General features: G+C 45.7%; 1 protein-coding gene across 5 annotated transcripts in view; it reads left to right on the forward strand.

The window, feature by feature from the left end:
• The window catches only part of BMX (BMX non-receptor tyrosine kinase), a 51,772-nt gene that overhangs the window by 18,615 nt on the left and 19,893 nt on the right, over positions 1 to 13,264 (forward strand). For 3 of the 5 annotated variants that reach the window (XM_025986723.2, XM_072743717.1, XM_072743718.1), the window contains 5 exons: positions 3,345 to 3,520; positions 6,409 to 6,480; positions 7,145 to 7,198; positions 10,471 to 10,525; positions 11,739 to 11,818. In XM_025986723.2, the coding sequence (XP_025842508.1) occupies positions 3,345 to 3,520; positions 6,409 to 6,480; positions 7,145 to 7,198; positions 10,471 to 10,525; positions 11,739 to 11,818 (437 nt within the window). The remainder of the gene's footprint in view (positions 1 to 3,344; positions 3,521 to 6,408; positions 6,481 to 7,144; positions 7,199 to 10,470; positions 10,526 to 11,738; positions 11,819 to 13,264) is intronic. The other 2 variants (XM_072743716.1, XM_072743720.1) reach the window with 1 other exon arrangement.

Here is a 13,264-nt window from a genome sequence, read left to right on the forward strand (position 1 = left end):
GCCGACAGGAAAACAAACAAAACCTTGACTTCTCTGGTTAATAAAACTGTATGCGGCTCACTCTCACAGTACAGGCTGCTGCTCTGCTTTTGTTCTGCTCTCCTGGGTTTGCAGCCAGAGCCTCCTGCATTTAAGGCTTCCCAGGCAGGTATCAGCTTCCTCAAATCCCAGGGCACACATAAAGTGGCCTCCCAGTGATTCTCTAGAAGCTCTCCTAAAAGTTAAGGAGTGTCTCTACCCATCCACTAGCTCTATGGTTGTCTTGGGTATTTATTTTCAGCTGCGTACATTCACGTATACCTCTCTCTTTCTAAGTAAAAACCATATAATCTTTGTGAACCAACATGAAGGACAAAAAGAAATCCTTTATTAGAGTAGGTTAAATTGGGTCTCCCAAATTTCATGTTCTCACCAGAACCTCAAAATGTGACCTTAAAAAAATGTGACCTTATTTGGAAACAGGTTTTTGCAGATGTAATTAATTAAGGACTAAGATGAGATCATACTGGATTAGGATGTGTCCTTACAAGGCGAGGAGAGGACACAGGGAGCTACACAGAGAAGAAGGCCGCTTCAGGACCTAGGCAGACCAAAAACCAAATAATCCAGTTAAGAAATGTGCAGAAGACATGAACAGACACTTTTCCAAAGAAGACATCCAGATGGCTAACAGACACATGGAAGATGCTCAACATCACTCATCATCAGGGAAATACAAATCAAAACCACAATGAGATACTCTCTCACACCTGTCAGAACGGCTAAAATTAACAACAGGAAACAACAGGTGTTGGCAAGGATGTGGAGAAAGGGGAACCCTCTCGCGCTGTTGATGGGAAGGCAAACTGATGCAACCACTCTGGAGAACAGAATGGAGGGTCCTCAAAAAGTTAAAAATAGAGCTACCCTATGATCCAGCAGTTGCACTACTAGTTATTTACCCAGAGGATACAAAAATACAGATCCGAAGGGGTGCAGGCACCCCGATGTTTATAGCAGCGTTATCAACGGTAGGCAAACTATGGAGAGAGCCCGAATGTCCCTCGACTGATGAATGGATAAAGAAGATGTGGTGTAATGTATACAATGGAACATTACTCAGCCAACAAAAGGAATGAAATCTTGCCATTTGTAGTGTTGTGGACGGAGCTAGAGTGTATTATGCTAAGTGAAATAGGTCAGTGAGAGAAAGACAAATACCATATGATCTCACTCATGTGGAGTTTAAGAAAGAAAACAGATGAAAATATGGGAAGGGGGGGAAGAAAAAAGGAGAGATGGAAACAAGCCATAAGAGACTCTTAACGATAGAGAACAAGCTGAGAGTTGATGGAGGGAGCGGGTGGGGGATGGGCTAAATGGGGGATGGGGAAGAAGGAGGGCACTTGTGATGAGCACTGGGGGTTGTACGTAAGTGATGAATCACTGAATTCCACTCTAGAAACCAATATTGCACTGTATGTTCAATAACTAAAATTTAAAATAAATAAATAAATACCGACGCTTGAAAATGATGGCTTTATGAAACGCCTAAGGGCAATGTTCAGAATAAGCAAATTTACAGGGACAAAAGGTTGATTAGTGGTTGCCCAGGGCCAAGACGGGAATGGGTGATGGTTGACGGTCACAGGAGCCTTACGGGAGTGATGGCAATGTGCTCAGACTGGATTGTGGTGATGGTTGCCCAACTTGATAAATTTACCAGACTTCGCTGAATTCTACACTGACAAAGGGTCAATTTTATGGTACGCAAATTATAGCCCAATAAAATTTGTTTTAAGTAAATCTGCGCGCAGAGGATAATATAGGAGCCAGAAACCATTGCATCTAATCTCTGGCAAGGAATTCTTTGGGAAATGTGCTGAAAATTATCAGTCAGGCAAATCAGTGGCTGAGGGTTCCTAAGGCTGTTTTGATTGTAAGCTGCCCTAAGGGATCAGGGATCAGAGTATCATGAAAACATGTTTTCCTTTGTTTTGCTTTTTTACCAGAACATTCAGTAGAGGACTTACTTTGCGGAGCTGAGGAAATTTAAAAATCCACTTTCTAGCCGTTCCGTTCAGATTTCCGTTTAGGGAACTTTCCACAGCATTTATTTCTGGACAGAACCACCACGTACCTCACAAATAGAAGTGTCCTGCATAACGAAAATTTCCAGGACGTCAATCCCTGCAAAAAAGTAAAACTACAAGCATGAAAAGTTAAATTCAGAGCTTATATATTTTTACAGGAATTTTTAGAAAGAAAGAAAGAAAGAAAGAAAGAAAGAAAGAAAGAAAGAAAGAGAAAGAAAGAAAGAAAAAAAGAAAGAAAGAAAGAGAAAGAAAGAAAGAAAGAAAGAAAGAAAGAAAGAAAGAAAGAGAGAAACAGAACATCACAGAACCCCAGGGGTACCATCCTGTTCCTTTTTGATCACTACATCCCACTGAGGGCAATCACTAGCCTGACTTATACCATCGAAGATTACTTGCTCGATTTTGGCCTTTAGAAAAATGGAATCATAAGGTATATAGTCATTTGTCATCTAACTTCCTATGAGATTGACCCACACTTCAGTGTGTGGTTGTCATTTACTCCCATCGCCGTGTAGAAGGATTCCACTGGGTGACTATACCACTGTATCCGTTCTGTTGCTGCTGTGACAAATTGCCACAAATTTAGTGACTCAAAGCAACACAGATCCATTCTCTTGAAGTTCTCAAGGTCAGAAGTCTAATATAAAATGGGTCCACACAGCTGTATTCCTTCTGGAGGCTTTGGGGGGGCCTTGGAATCTATCTCCTTGCCTTCTCCAGCTTCTAGAAGCAACTTATATTCTTTGGTTTCTGGCCGCCTCCTCTATCTTCAGAGCCCAAAGCGTAGCACCTTACGTTTAGTATAAAATATGTTTCTTATTTTATCCTTTAAGTGGGCATTTAGGTCGTTTCCAGTTTGTATCCAATTGAAATAATTCTGCTATGAACATCCTTTTACATGTCTTTTGATTTCACTGTTGAGTGTGCATGTAGACTTTCTGGACCATAGGCTACGTGCACGCCCAACTTTAGTAGATTCTGGGAACAGCTCTTCAGTGTGGTTATAGACTCCCTACTCCCACCGGTGAAGTGTGAGAGCTCTAGTTGCTCCAGATCTTTGCCAATACTTAGTATTGATTTCCCTTGATGCCTGTGTCTTTCTTTTTCTTTTCTTTTTTCTTTATTTCTCTTTCCTTTCCTTTCCTTTCCTTTCCTTCCTTCCTTCCTTCCTTCCTTCCTTCGAGCTGATGCACTTGGCCTGTCAGCTCCCAGTAGGTGAATCTGTGCCTCACTGTGATATATTAAAATAAAATCTCTTGTCCTCCAAAGCTGAAGATTCCTCGAGCAGTTCCTATTTTCAAAATGAATGAACCATCTTCAAGCACCACTGTGGCCCCGTATGACAGCGACTCAAAGAAAAACTACGGCTCCCAGCTAAATGCCAACATGCAGCATTTTCCAAGAGAAGACTGCCCTGACTGGTGGCAAGTAGGAAAACCGAAAAGGTAAACTTCGACTCTGAGTCGGGCTGCCCCGCACGTGGGGAGGCATCCCCCACCCCCTGACCTTGGACCTCAGCCTCCGGGCTGTCCACGCAGCCGCAGCTGACACAGGGCTGTTCCCTCAGAAAAGCCTCAGTGCCTGAGCCAGGAGCCCGGGCAAGCAGCAGCCCCCCTGGGACTCAACAGCACAGACTTGCCATTTAGATGATGTGCTCTATGATCTTACGCATCTAATTCCCACCTCTTTCTCTCCCCCTTGCCCCCTAATAACCCTACATGCCAGAGCTCAGAAGCTTTAATATATCTCCTTCACCTGAGACCATTTGGGGGAGGGGGGCTTACTTTTGTACCGAGCTTAGAGGTGACAAGTAACCCTCCCAGCGAGGCCTCGGCTGCCTTCTCAGGATGGGCTCCTTCACCTCTCCCGACATGATCAGTCTTCTCACTGATCAGTTTTTTTTTAAGCCAAAAGATGCTGCCGAAAGCCAGAATCAAAACTGCCATGAAGGCAGGACCTAAACTGTGTATCTCTCCAGGGTCTGGGGCCGGCTTGGCCCCGTGCATGATGCTCACCAGAGATTGAGCTGAATCGCAAGATGACAACAGAGGAAGGGACAAGTGACTATCCTTCCTTATTCGCTGCCCCAGACTTCCTCCCCATCCCCTTGTTCACTGACATCTCCTCACTCAGGGCACTGGGCCTGGGGGGCTGTCTTTTCCCCCGGTGGATGCAGAGCATCTCTCTGACTCCCCCAGGCATCCCCTTTCTTTGTTTTGTTCTTTCCATCCTCATCGTTTTTACCTAAAACAAATGCCTCACTGTACCGAGGATACAGCCACAGGGCCACACAGAACTTGAAAGAGTGTTAAGTGTATTCTTGTTGTTGCTTCCGGCATAACAAATTGTGGCACTTTTCATTTCAAAGTGGAGCTAGAATCCAAGTATTAATCTATACCTGGTGCCTGGGGGGACATGTCACAACTATTTGCCTGCCAATCCAGTGTTCTTGTGGAAGGAGACCCTTAATAGATGCAGGTCTTAGGAGGATGGATGTCATGCCAGCTTTGTGTCAGGTCCCCTCTCTACCGGAAGCCCCAGGGAGTCATTGACAAAAATGCACGGCGATTGCTAGATCCTGTCTTTATTGAAAATGTTGGCTTTTTTTCATCATGGATTTTTTGCATTAATTTTTACAGAAAAAAATCTCATTAAAATGGTATTTACCTTGACCACTGAGTTTTTCTGACGCCCCTCCTTAGATTTTGCACCCAAGATTCAGTCCCAACTTTGGATTTTCCCCTAGAACTCGAGAAAGCTAGTTATCTGAACAAAAGAATTGATGAATCACTTAGCATGAGTAGCATTACGTCAGTGAGTGATGATAATTGCTAAAAGGTCTTTGTGGATTGAATTTTTAAAACACAGTCGTGATTCTCAGCTCACGTAAGTAGATAATACTTCTTATCAATTATCCTCACTTGAGGTGCTTTGTAATTCTTTTTCTGAGTAGGAAAATGATGCATGCTTCCATTAAAGCATTCAAATATTGCAGAATATTCAGGGTACGTTCTTCTAGAATGTTTTCTATGCACATGCTACCATGTATAGAGAATGAAAAAGTCAGATTCTCACCACATAGTCTTCTGCGCCACTCGCTCCCTTTACTTCACATCTTGGATATTTTTTTTCCCATTTAAACACACGAGGAGGATACACTTAAGTTTTAATGTGAACAAATACTGAGTGATGGTAAAACATAACATACGTCTTGCCATCAGTCATTTTTAAATGTAGAGTTCAGAGGTGTTAGGTACCTTCACACTGTTGGGCAAGTTCCTCAGTTATTTTTTTAAGATTTTATTTATTTATTCATGAGAGACAGAGAGAGAGGCAGAGACACAGGCAGAGGGAGAAGCAGGCTGCTTACGGGGAGCCCGATGTGGGACTCGATCCCGGGACTCCAGGATCACGTCCTGGGCTAAAGGCAGGCGCTAAACCGCTGAGCCACCCGGGGATCCCATGGTTATTTTGAATGTCTACGCAGAGTCTCATTATGTGGCTAAACCTAAGAGATGCACTATTGAAGGACAGTCTCTGCCTTCTTTAAAGACAACACAAAGGCTAAGCAGACTGCTTAGCATTTTAAAATACGAGTTTTCTTATGAAAAGATGAAGCAAAAAAAGCCATGCTAGGAGTGAGTGAGGCTCCTTGGAAGGCACTGCAGTGTTGAGGGCTTTCTCCGGGCATTCCTTGAAATGGAGCCAGAGAAGCATTTCCTTGTTAGGGAAGCTTGTCACTATGAAGGGTGGTTTTGAAAAAGATCCTGAGATACGAAGGCAAGCAGGAAATAGGCCCTCCACTCCAAACAAAACAGCCTTTTGGACTTGGAGAGGTAGGCCCTTCCTCACGCTCTGCTTGGCACCCAAAACGGAAGAGGGAAAATGACGGGTGGCAGAGGGGTGATGAAGATCCTGCGGATCCATCGGCGTCCACATGGAGTTAAAAGTTCAGTATTTTCCAGACTTTTATTTTTTTTTCCCGGACTTTTAATTGCAACAGCCACGAGGAAAAAAACATGTTAAAATATATAAGTGACCGGATGCTTGCATATCGACCAGAGAATCAGGGCAAATCCGGTGGAGATGATCTACTAATCCCACGTTGCTATTCACAGGTCTCTTGTTTAGGAACACGGACAAGCTACCACTTGTCATCGGGGTCCCTGCCAGGACGAAAATGCAAAAATAACTCATTAGCTTGAATTCCCAAACCAAGTGAAATGTGCCGGTCAAAATGTTCAATGAAGCTAAAAGATATCTAACACAACTATCTTTGTCCTTGAACATTTACAAATAATCAGAAGCTTACAAAATGTATCTTTTGTCGTAGCAGTGACGATTTCGCGGGCAGTAACCAGAGGGAAAGGACTGGTGTCAATCACAGCACCTCAAAGATGTCATGGTAAGTCAATGCACACTCCTTTATGGCTAGGGTTTGCTTCCATTTGCAGGAAAACTAACCAAATTTGCAATCATTTCGCAACTGGACTTCACGTTGAAGGTGAAGGCAAGCCAAAACAATTCATGTAGTTGGCCTCTCTGATCCCTTCAGTTGATCTGAATCGATGACTCGTGGGTTACAGTTTTCTTCACGGTGATAGTTCCCGTCCATCATTCACGACACGCACTGGTGTTAGCATGAACAGGAGCATACCTGGCTCGGCCTCTCTAGCAGGAGGAAAACCCACCGAGAGTCCAGTACCTCTTCTCTAAGAATTGCTCTATACCCAAGCCGAATTTTTTTTGAACCTCATACTACAGCTGCTCCCGAAAGCACTCATCTATTTCATGAGCCTGCTCTTCCAAAAGAGTCAAACAAATCCGTGTTCCTGGGGGCCTCCTGTAGCAAAGAGCCATTTTCTTATTAAACCGGGCACGAACTCAACTTGTGAGTCATTCTCTCTTCACTTTGCAGATACCCTCCCAAGTGCAAAGAGGGAACCCTGACAGTCTAAATCTTATTTACGGGGGTGAAAGCAGGGTGGGATTTTTGACATTGCACCGCTAGGTGATTGCATTATTTCTTGGTGGTTGTTTGCATTCGTATCATTTCCTCTCTTCTTAAGGGGATTTCCTGAGTCCAGTTCATCTGAAGAAGAGGAAAACCTGGAAGACTATGAGTGAGTTTGAAAGTCCTCTGTGTTCCTCTAAAACTAACATAGATGCTTCCATTCCATTCTTCCCTGAAGGCATTAGAGCAGATGTCTCAGACTTGCCCGGGAGGCTGTATTTACATGGGTAAAGTCATGTGAGCTTCTGGGCCATTTGTCTGGATGACGGGTTGTTACTAAGGGAAATGTTTTTCTTCAATCTGGATTATCTAAGTTGGCTGTACATATTCCCTGGATTTATCATATACCTGGTGTCCCCTTCACTTTGTCTTCACGGATGCAGCATATGACATTTCTGCCAATTATTTCTTCCCAGGAGGTTTCTAACCAGGGTGATGTTTGAAGGCTCTTCTTAGCACCGAGTCCCATTTTTGAAGTTATTCATGATGCAGTCAGCAAGGTAGCACAACTGAGACTTGAATGTGACAGTATTTATATTGAGAGAGTCCTATTTCTAGGGTGACCTCATCATTTAGCATCCAGATTAGGACATTTGACACAGAGAGAGAGAGTGAGCGAGAGAGAGAGAGCTATTAAATATTGCACCTGGACACCAGGCATAAACTAGACTGTTCTGGGTGAATAGAAATGTATGATCACCCTAACTGTACTGGGACAGGTTAGCCTGAGGGGCCCTTAAGGTCTTTTCCAAAATCTAAGACTGTCTCCTTCTACAAATAGGGACAAATAAGTCTCCTGAACTTTATTTAAAATTGGCACTCCTTAGAGGTGGGAGTGATGCGTCTCCCGGACACCTGCTCCCCGGTGGTGGCCAACTCTCTTGAACACCAGGATTACACACATTTTCAGTTGTGTGTTTGTATGAGCGCTGTCACTGATATATTGCCTCTAGGTACAGTGAGAGGTTTTATAAGTACATGTCACTGTTTTGCCTCTTGGGCTTACCTCTAACCCAGTTCGGCCCTAGGCGTTGGTGCCACGTTATGAAAGACGTGATGTATGCCCCACCCCTCCATTAGCATGGCCTTTTCACCGCCTTCTAGCACTTGATCCCTACCTTCTGCCCCAACATCCACCTGCAGGAAAGCCTCTGATGGAATAATTCAAACTAAGACATAAAAGACTGAGAAACACCAGCATAAAAATGATCCAAAGATAATAGCACTTTGACGGATGACAAAGACTTAAACCCATGGGAGTGAACTTCGAATTGTACATGTCAGCCTTTAACATATTGATGAGTTGGAAGTCTTTCTTTGGTTTGGAAAGCCCAGATCTGACCACATGGAGAGTCTCTATCTCCAGCATTTCTAAATTCAAATAGTGCATGAGAGGTGTGCTTTGGGGAAATGATCAGGAGAGACCTACTCTCTTCAAAGTCAAAGAGATGCCTAAGGACAATCAGAAGCTGAGGTCTGTGTGACCCTGGGCTCAGCCTCTCACACCGTGCTTGGTGGCCCTGGCTTCTTCCTTTATCCGGGGCACTGAAGCATTTCTTTGGTGGCCAGAACTCCACGGGCAATTCTACTCTTGCTCTCTTGAAGGCTGAGGCACGGAAGCTTCGATGGAAAGTCATATCTTAGGACCAGGCTTAAGGCTCAGCTGCTCGGACACTGATGAACTGAAATCTTTTTTAAAACAGAGCCTAAATAAATAAATAAAACAGAGCCAGACCTCAGCAAAATTATGACAGGAGCAAAGTGTGGGGGGGGGGGGCGCTTATTCACAATCTCACCTTGCTTCTCCAGGCCTCTCTCCTGATCCCCGATCATCTCTTTCTCCTATCTCCCATAGGCACATATCCTGGATCACATTCCCCGAGGAATCTTTGGATTAGCTATGATTAGCTTAAAATATTAACTAAGAAGAAAATGATCAGTTCATACCTCAAGGATTAATTATATCGTATCTGTACAGGTAGAATTAGAAGAGACTGTTAAACTTATCAAATTCAACTCTCAACTTCATTTTGTAAATGGGTAATTCCAAGGTCAAAAGAGGCTAAGTGGCTTGTCCAAAGCTGTACAACTACTTATTAGGAAGTTATGTCTAGATTCCAGACCTCCAGGCTGACTGGTGGCTCTTTCTACCTCACTGGCCTGCCCAGCAGCTGACACCCCCCGCCCCCGCCACGTCCCACCTAACACATCCTCACCCTTGGGTTCTTCTTTCCTCCTCGGATATTATTCTCTAGCCAGAGGGTCCTTGTAAGCCCCCAAACCCATGCTCCATCCCCCCTCACACCGTGTTCATTTCCCTAGTGTGACATTCTGGCCAAAACCAAAAGACTACACACATTGTTGATCTCACATGAGAAACAACTCTGTGGCCTGCTGAGCTCTACATACAAAGTAAGATGTTATGCTCTGGGCTAATGTAGTGAAAAAGGCAATACTTAAAGATTACACCTGGGGGCACCTGGAGGGCTCAGTTGGTTAAGCGTCTGCCTTCAGCTCAGGTCGTGATTTCGGGGTCCTGGGATCCAGCCCTGTGTTGGGCTCCCTGCTCAGTAGGGAGTCTGCTTCTCCCTTTGCCTTTGTGCTTGCTCTCTCTCTCTCTCTCTCTCCACCCCCCCCCCTCAAGTAAATGAATAAAATCTTTTTTTAATTTATTTATTCATGAGAGACACACAGAGAGAGGCAGGGAGCCCAACGTGGCACTCGATCCCGGGTCTCCAGGATGAGGCCCCGGGCTGAAGGCGGCGCTAAACCGCTGAGCCACCCGGGCTGCCCAAATCTTTAAAAAAAAGAAAATATTACACCTGGCTGTCCCATGCCATCTCTTTCTCAGGTGGCTTAATATTACTGGCTTAATATAACCACAGAGGCTTATCTACTGCAAATCAAAAACATTTGCTTTGAAACTAGATGCTATAAAGTGTCCTTCTATCAGATTATTAAAAGAAAAATATAGGGTTGAAAGACAGGAACTTAAAAAAAAAAAAGGAAAAGAAAGACAGGAACTCTCATCTATGGCAACCCCAACTTTCCCACTGGAACATTCTTCATTGGTCTAATCTCCGGCTCTCCCTCCAAACAGTGGCACATAGAACTTAGGCACCTGCCGGAAGGAGGCCAAAGGTTCTTAAGTGCCAGCCTGTGTGAGAACACAGAGACGCAGGCCCTACCCCAGAATCATGCTCAGGTGGTGGAGAATACGGGGAATCCGTATTTTTGAAGAGCCCCCTGGGGGGATTCTCCGGGGCGGTGAGGTGTGGAAATCCCCGATGGAGGCCGATGCCTCCGGATTAGAAAGCTGGGTGATGAGTCACGCCGCTCAACACCCTCGAGTGGCAAACATGCAATTCTTTCTCGTTGCAGCTGGTTTGCAGGTAACATCTCCAGGTCACAGTCTGAGCAGTTACTGAGACAAAAGGTAAGTCGCCTGGTCTTCAACGCAGCCTCTGAGAACCCGTCGCCGGGCGCAGAGGGCACGGGGCTTACTTCTGGCGGAGACCCCCCGGGTGTCCTCAGGGCGTCAGGCGTCCAGCCCCTGGCTTACAGGCCCTGCGCACGTAGCCACTTCCTCTGGCTTTCCTTATCTCCTGCTGGGTCGTCAGCCACTTCCACATCTAGCGGTTTGAAACAAGATTTATGGTTTCTCACCAGTGTGCCAAGCGGGTGCCTCCGTTCTGCCCGTGGGGCTGGCGTGGGCCTCCTCACGGCGTGGTGAGCCCAGGCAGCGGGACACAGCGCAAGGCCCGCAGGTCGCTCCACGCACTTAACATTTCTGCTTTTGTCCTGCCTGCTAACGTCCTATGAGCCAGAGCAAGCCCCGAGGCCCAGCTCGGACTCAGTGGGGGGGATGGCACAGGGCAAGAACAGAGGCATGATTTCTGGGGGGCCGGTGGGGGAGCATCCTTGTAACAGTCCAGCTCCACCGGCCCTTCTCAGTAGCACCTAAAGCAGAGTCCAGCGGCTGTAACAGGGCCTAGATTTTGTTACTAAATTGGCACAGAATTACCAGAAGCAAACTCTTTCCAACCTGCAAAACTGGTGCTTTGATATAGTTCGACCTAATAAAGCACGCCAGTGGTTTCTTTGAGGGGTACTCATGAGAATGCGATGACGCCACCCCCTAACTCTGAATCTTGTCACATTGTCACGTGCCTATGGGTTACTGTCTGCCCCTCCCGATTCTGGATCTGCTTGGAATTAGCCCAAGTCATCAAGAAAGACAAGCTGGGCATGGAACTCTAACAAATGATTTGTTCTGCACCTTTGGTTTTCTAATGCCTTCTCGGGTATTATATTCCACGGCGGTGGGTGGTTTTAAATGTTATTTCTGCAAGATTAAAACATCAGGCTTGCACAAACACCAAGCAGAGCAAACCATCGGGGAGGGTTAGAAGCTAAGTGGGGAGGAAGAGTCGAGGCACACGGGGTACGTCTCTAAAGGAAGAGAGCGAGCAGAGGAGGAAAGCTGCCCCGTGGGTCCCCTTCTGTGCCAGCTGTTGGGTGACCTGGGCCGTCAATGACGTTCCAAGTGGGTCTGAAAGATCCACTTCCCTACCACCTACCAGGAAAAATAGTTTTCAAGAATAACGAAAAGGTTTTCTGTTCCTTCCCCTCTTTTCTTTCCTTTCCAGGGAAAAGAAGGTGCGTTTATGGTCCGAAATTCCCGCCAGGTGGGAATGTACACAGTGTCTTTATTTAGCAAGGCTATGAAGTGAGTATCACACGGATTTCCTTCTCATCTCTTGTGCATGTTCTCTGGATATGCTGGCCATCGAGTCCCATTTGGGGATAAGACACCATCTTTAACCTCTGGCATCGTGGATCAAAGTATTTCTATTGAATGCAACTGTTTGTAGTTGCCTTGTCCACTCGGCCTCTACTCTGAGAGCTTGTTCCCTGGGGGGGTCCTCTTCTGCACATCCCGGGCAGCAGGGGGGTGCACCGCCCGCCTCAGTACACACCTGTTAAAGGAATCTCGGGCTGTTCCCCTGGACTCAGTCCTATGTCTAGAAAGAGAGAAAAAGAGCAACGGAGCCTGTCCACTCTTGGCCTTAGCCACCTGCTGAGCTGAGAAACCCACCCCAGGCTCTGGTTTTTTAGCCAGTGTCTCCAGTAGGGGACAGAGCTAGCAGAGAGTCGAATCAGTGTATCTGTGTTCCGCAGAAAGCTTCTTTCCGGGGTGCTGTCTTCTCTTTGTGGTTAAGAGCTCTGGCTTGAAGCTGCTCCTCGGGGTCCCACTCCCGACTCTACCATTTCAAGGCTCTATGTCCCCGACCTCTGTGCCTCAGCATCCCCCTCTGAAAAGGAAAAATAACAATGACGACTATGTTCTATGGATGAAGTGAGTTAATTCACGTGTTGGATCACAAGGGTGCCCGGCACAGAGTGAGCACTTCATGCATGAATAGCAGTTACTATTATAGTTGTTGCTGTTTTAAAGATTTTATTTATTTATTCACGAGAGACACGGAGAGAGGCAGAGACACAGGCAGAAGCAGGCCCTGCAGTTTCAGCCAAACCTGATACCAGAAGTCTTCCAAGTCAAGATCCTTGACCCCAGATTTATTTTTGAAGGTGGCCAGGTAGAAAAAAAGCAGCAAATAGCTAAGGAATCAAATGAAAATAATCCAAATTAATGAACACGGAAGTTTTCTTTTTATGAAACATCATCCATGGGCTTGAATGAATTGCATGCTGAGACCAAGAGCAAAGTAGCCACTTGCAACAAGAAAGCACCCCTTTTCCTTTTTATAGTTGCAATTTTAACCAGGCTGGCATTACAGCAACAATTCATCAACAGTTTCTTATGCGCCAAGCATAGTGCAAATTGCTATATATAAAATTGCATCTGATCTTCGTAACACCCAAATGAGGGTTGCCAACAAGCAGTGGAAGGGGATGCAAAGCCCAGCTTTTTTTTTTAAGATTTTATTTATTTATTCATGAGAGACACAGAGAGAGAGAGAGAGGCAGAGGAGAAGCAGACTCCCTGCAGGGAGCCCGATGTGGGACTTTTTCCCCCGGACTCTGGGGTCACGCCCGAGCCGAAGACAGATGCTCAACCACTGAGCCACCCAGGAGTCCCAAAGCCCAGCTCTTGATTAGAGTACGGCTCTGATATCTAAGACAGGCGGGTGTATTATTCCTCATTAGCCCA

The sequence above is a fragment of the Vulpes vulpes genome, chromosome X (assembly GCF_048418805.1).
Source record: "Vulpes vulpes isolate BD-2025 chromosome X, VulVul3, whole genome shotgun sequence".
Classification (NCBI taxonomy): Eukaryota; Metazoa; Chordata; class Mammalia; order Carnivora; family Canidae; genus Vulpes; species Vulpes vulpes.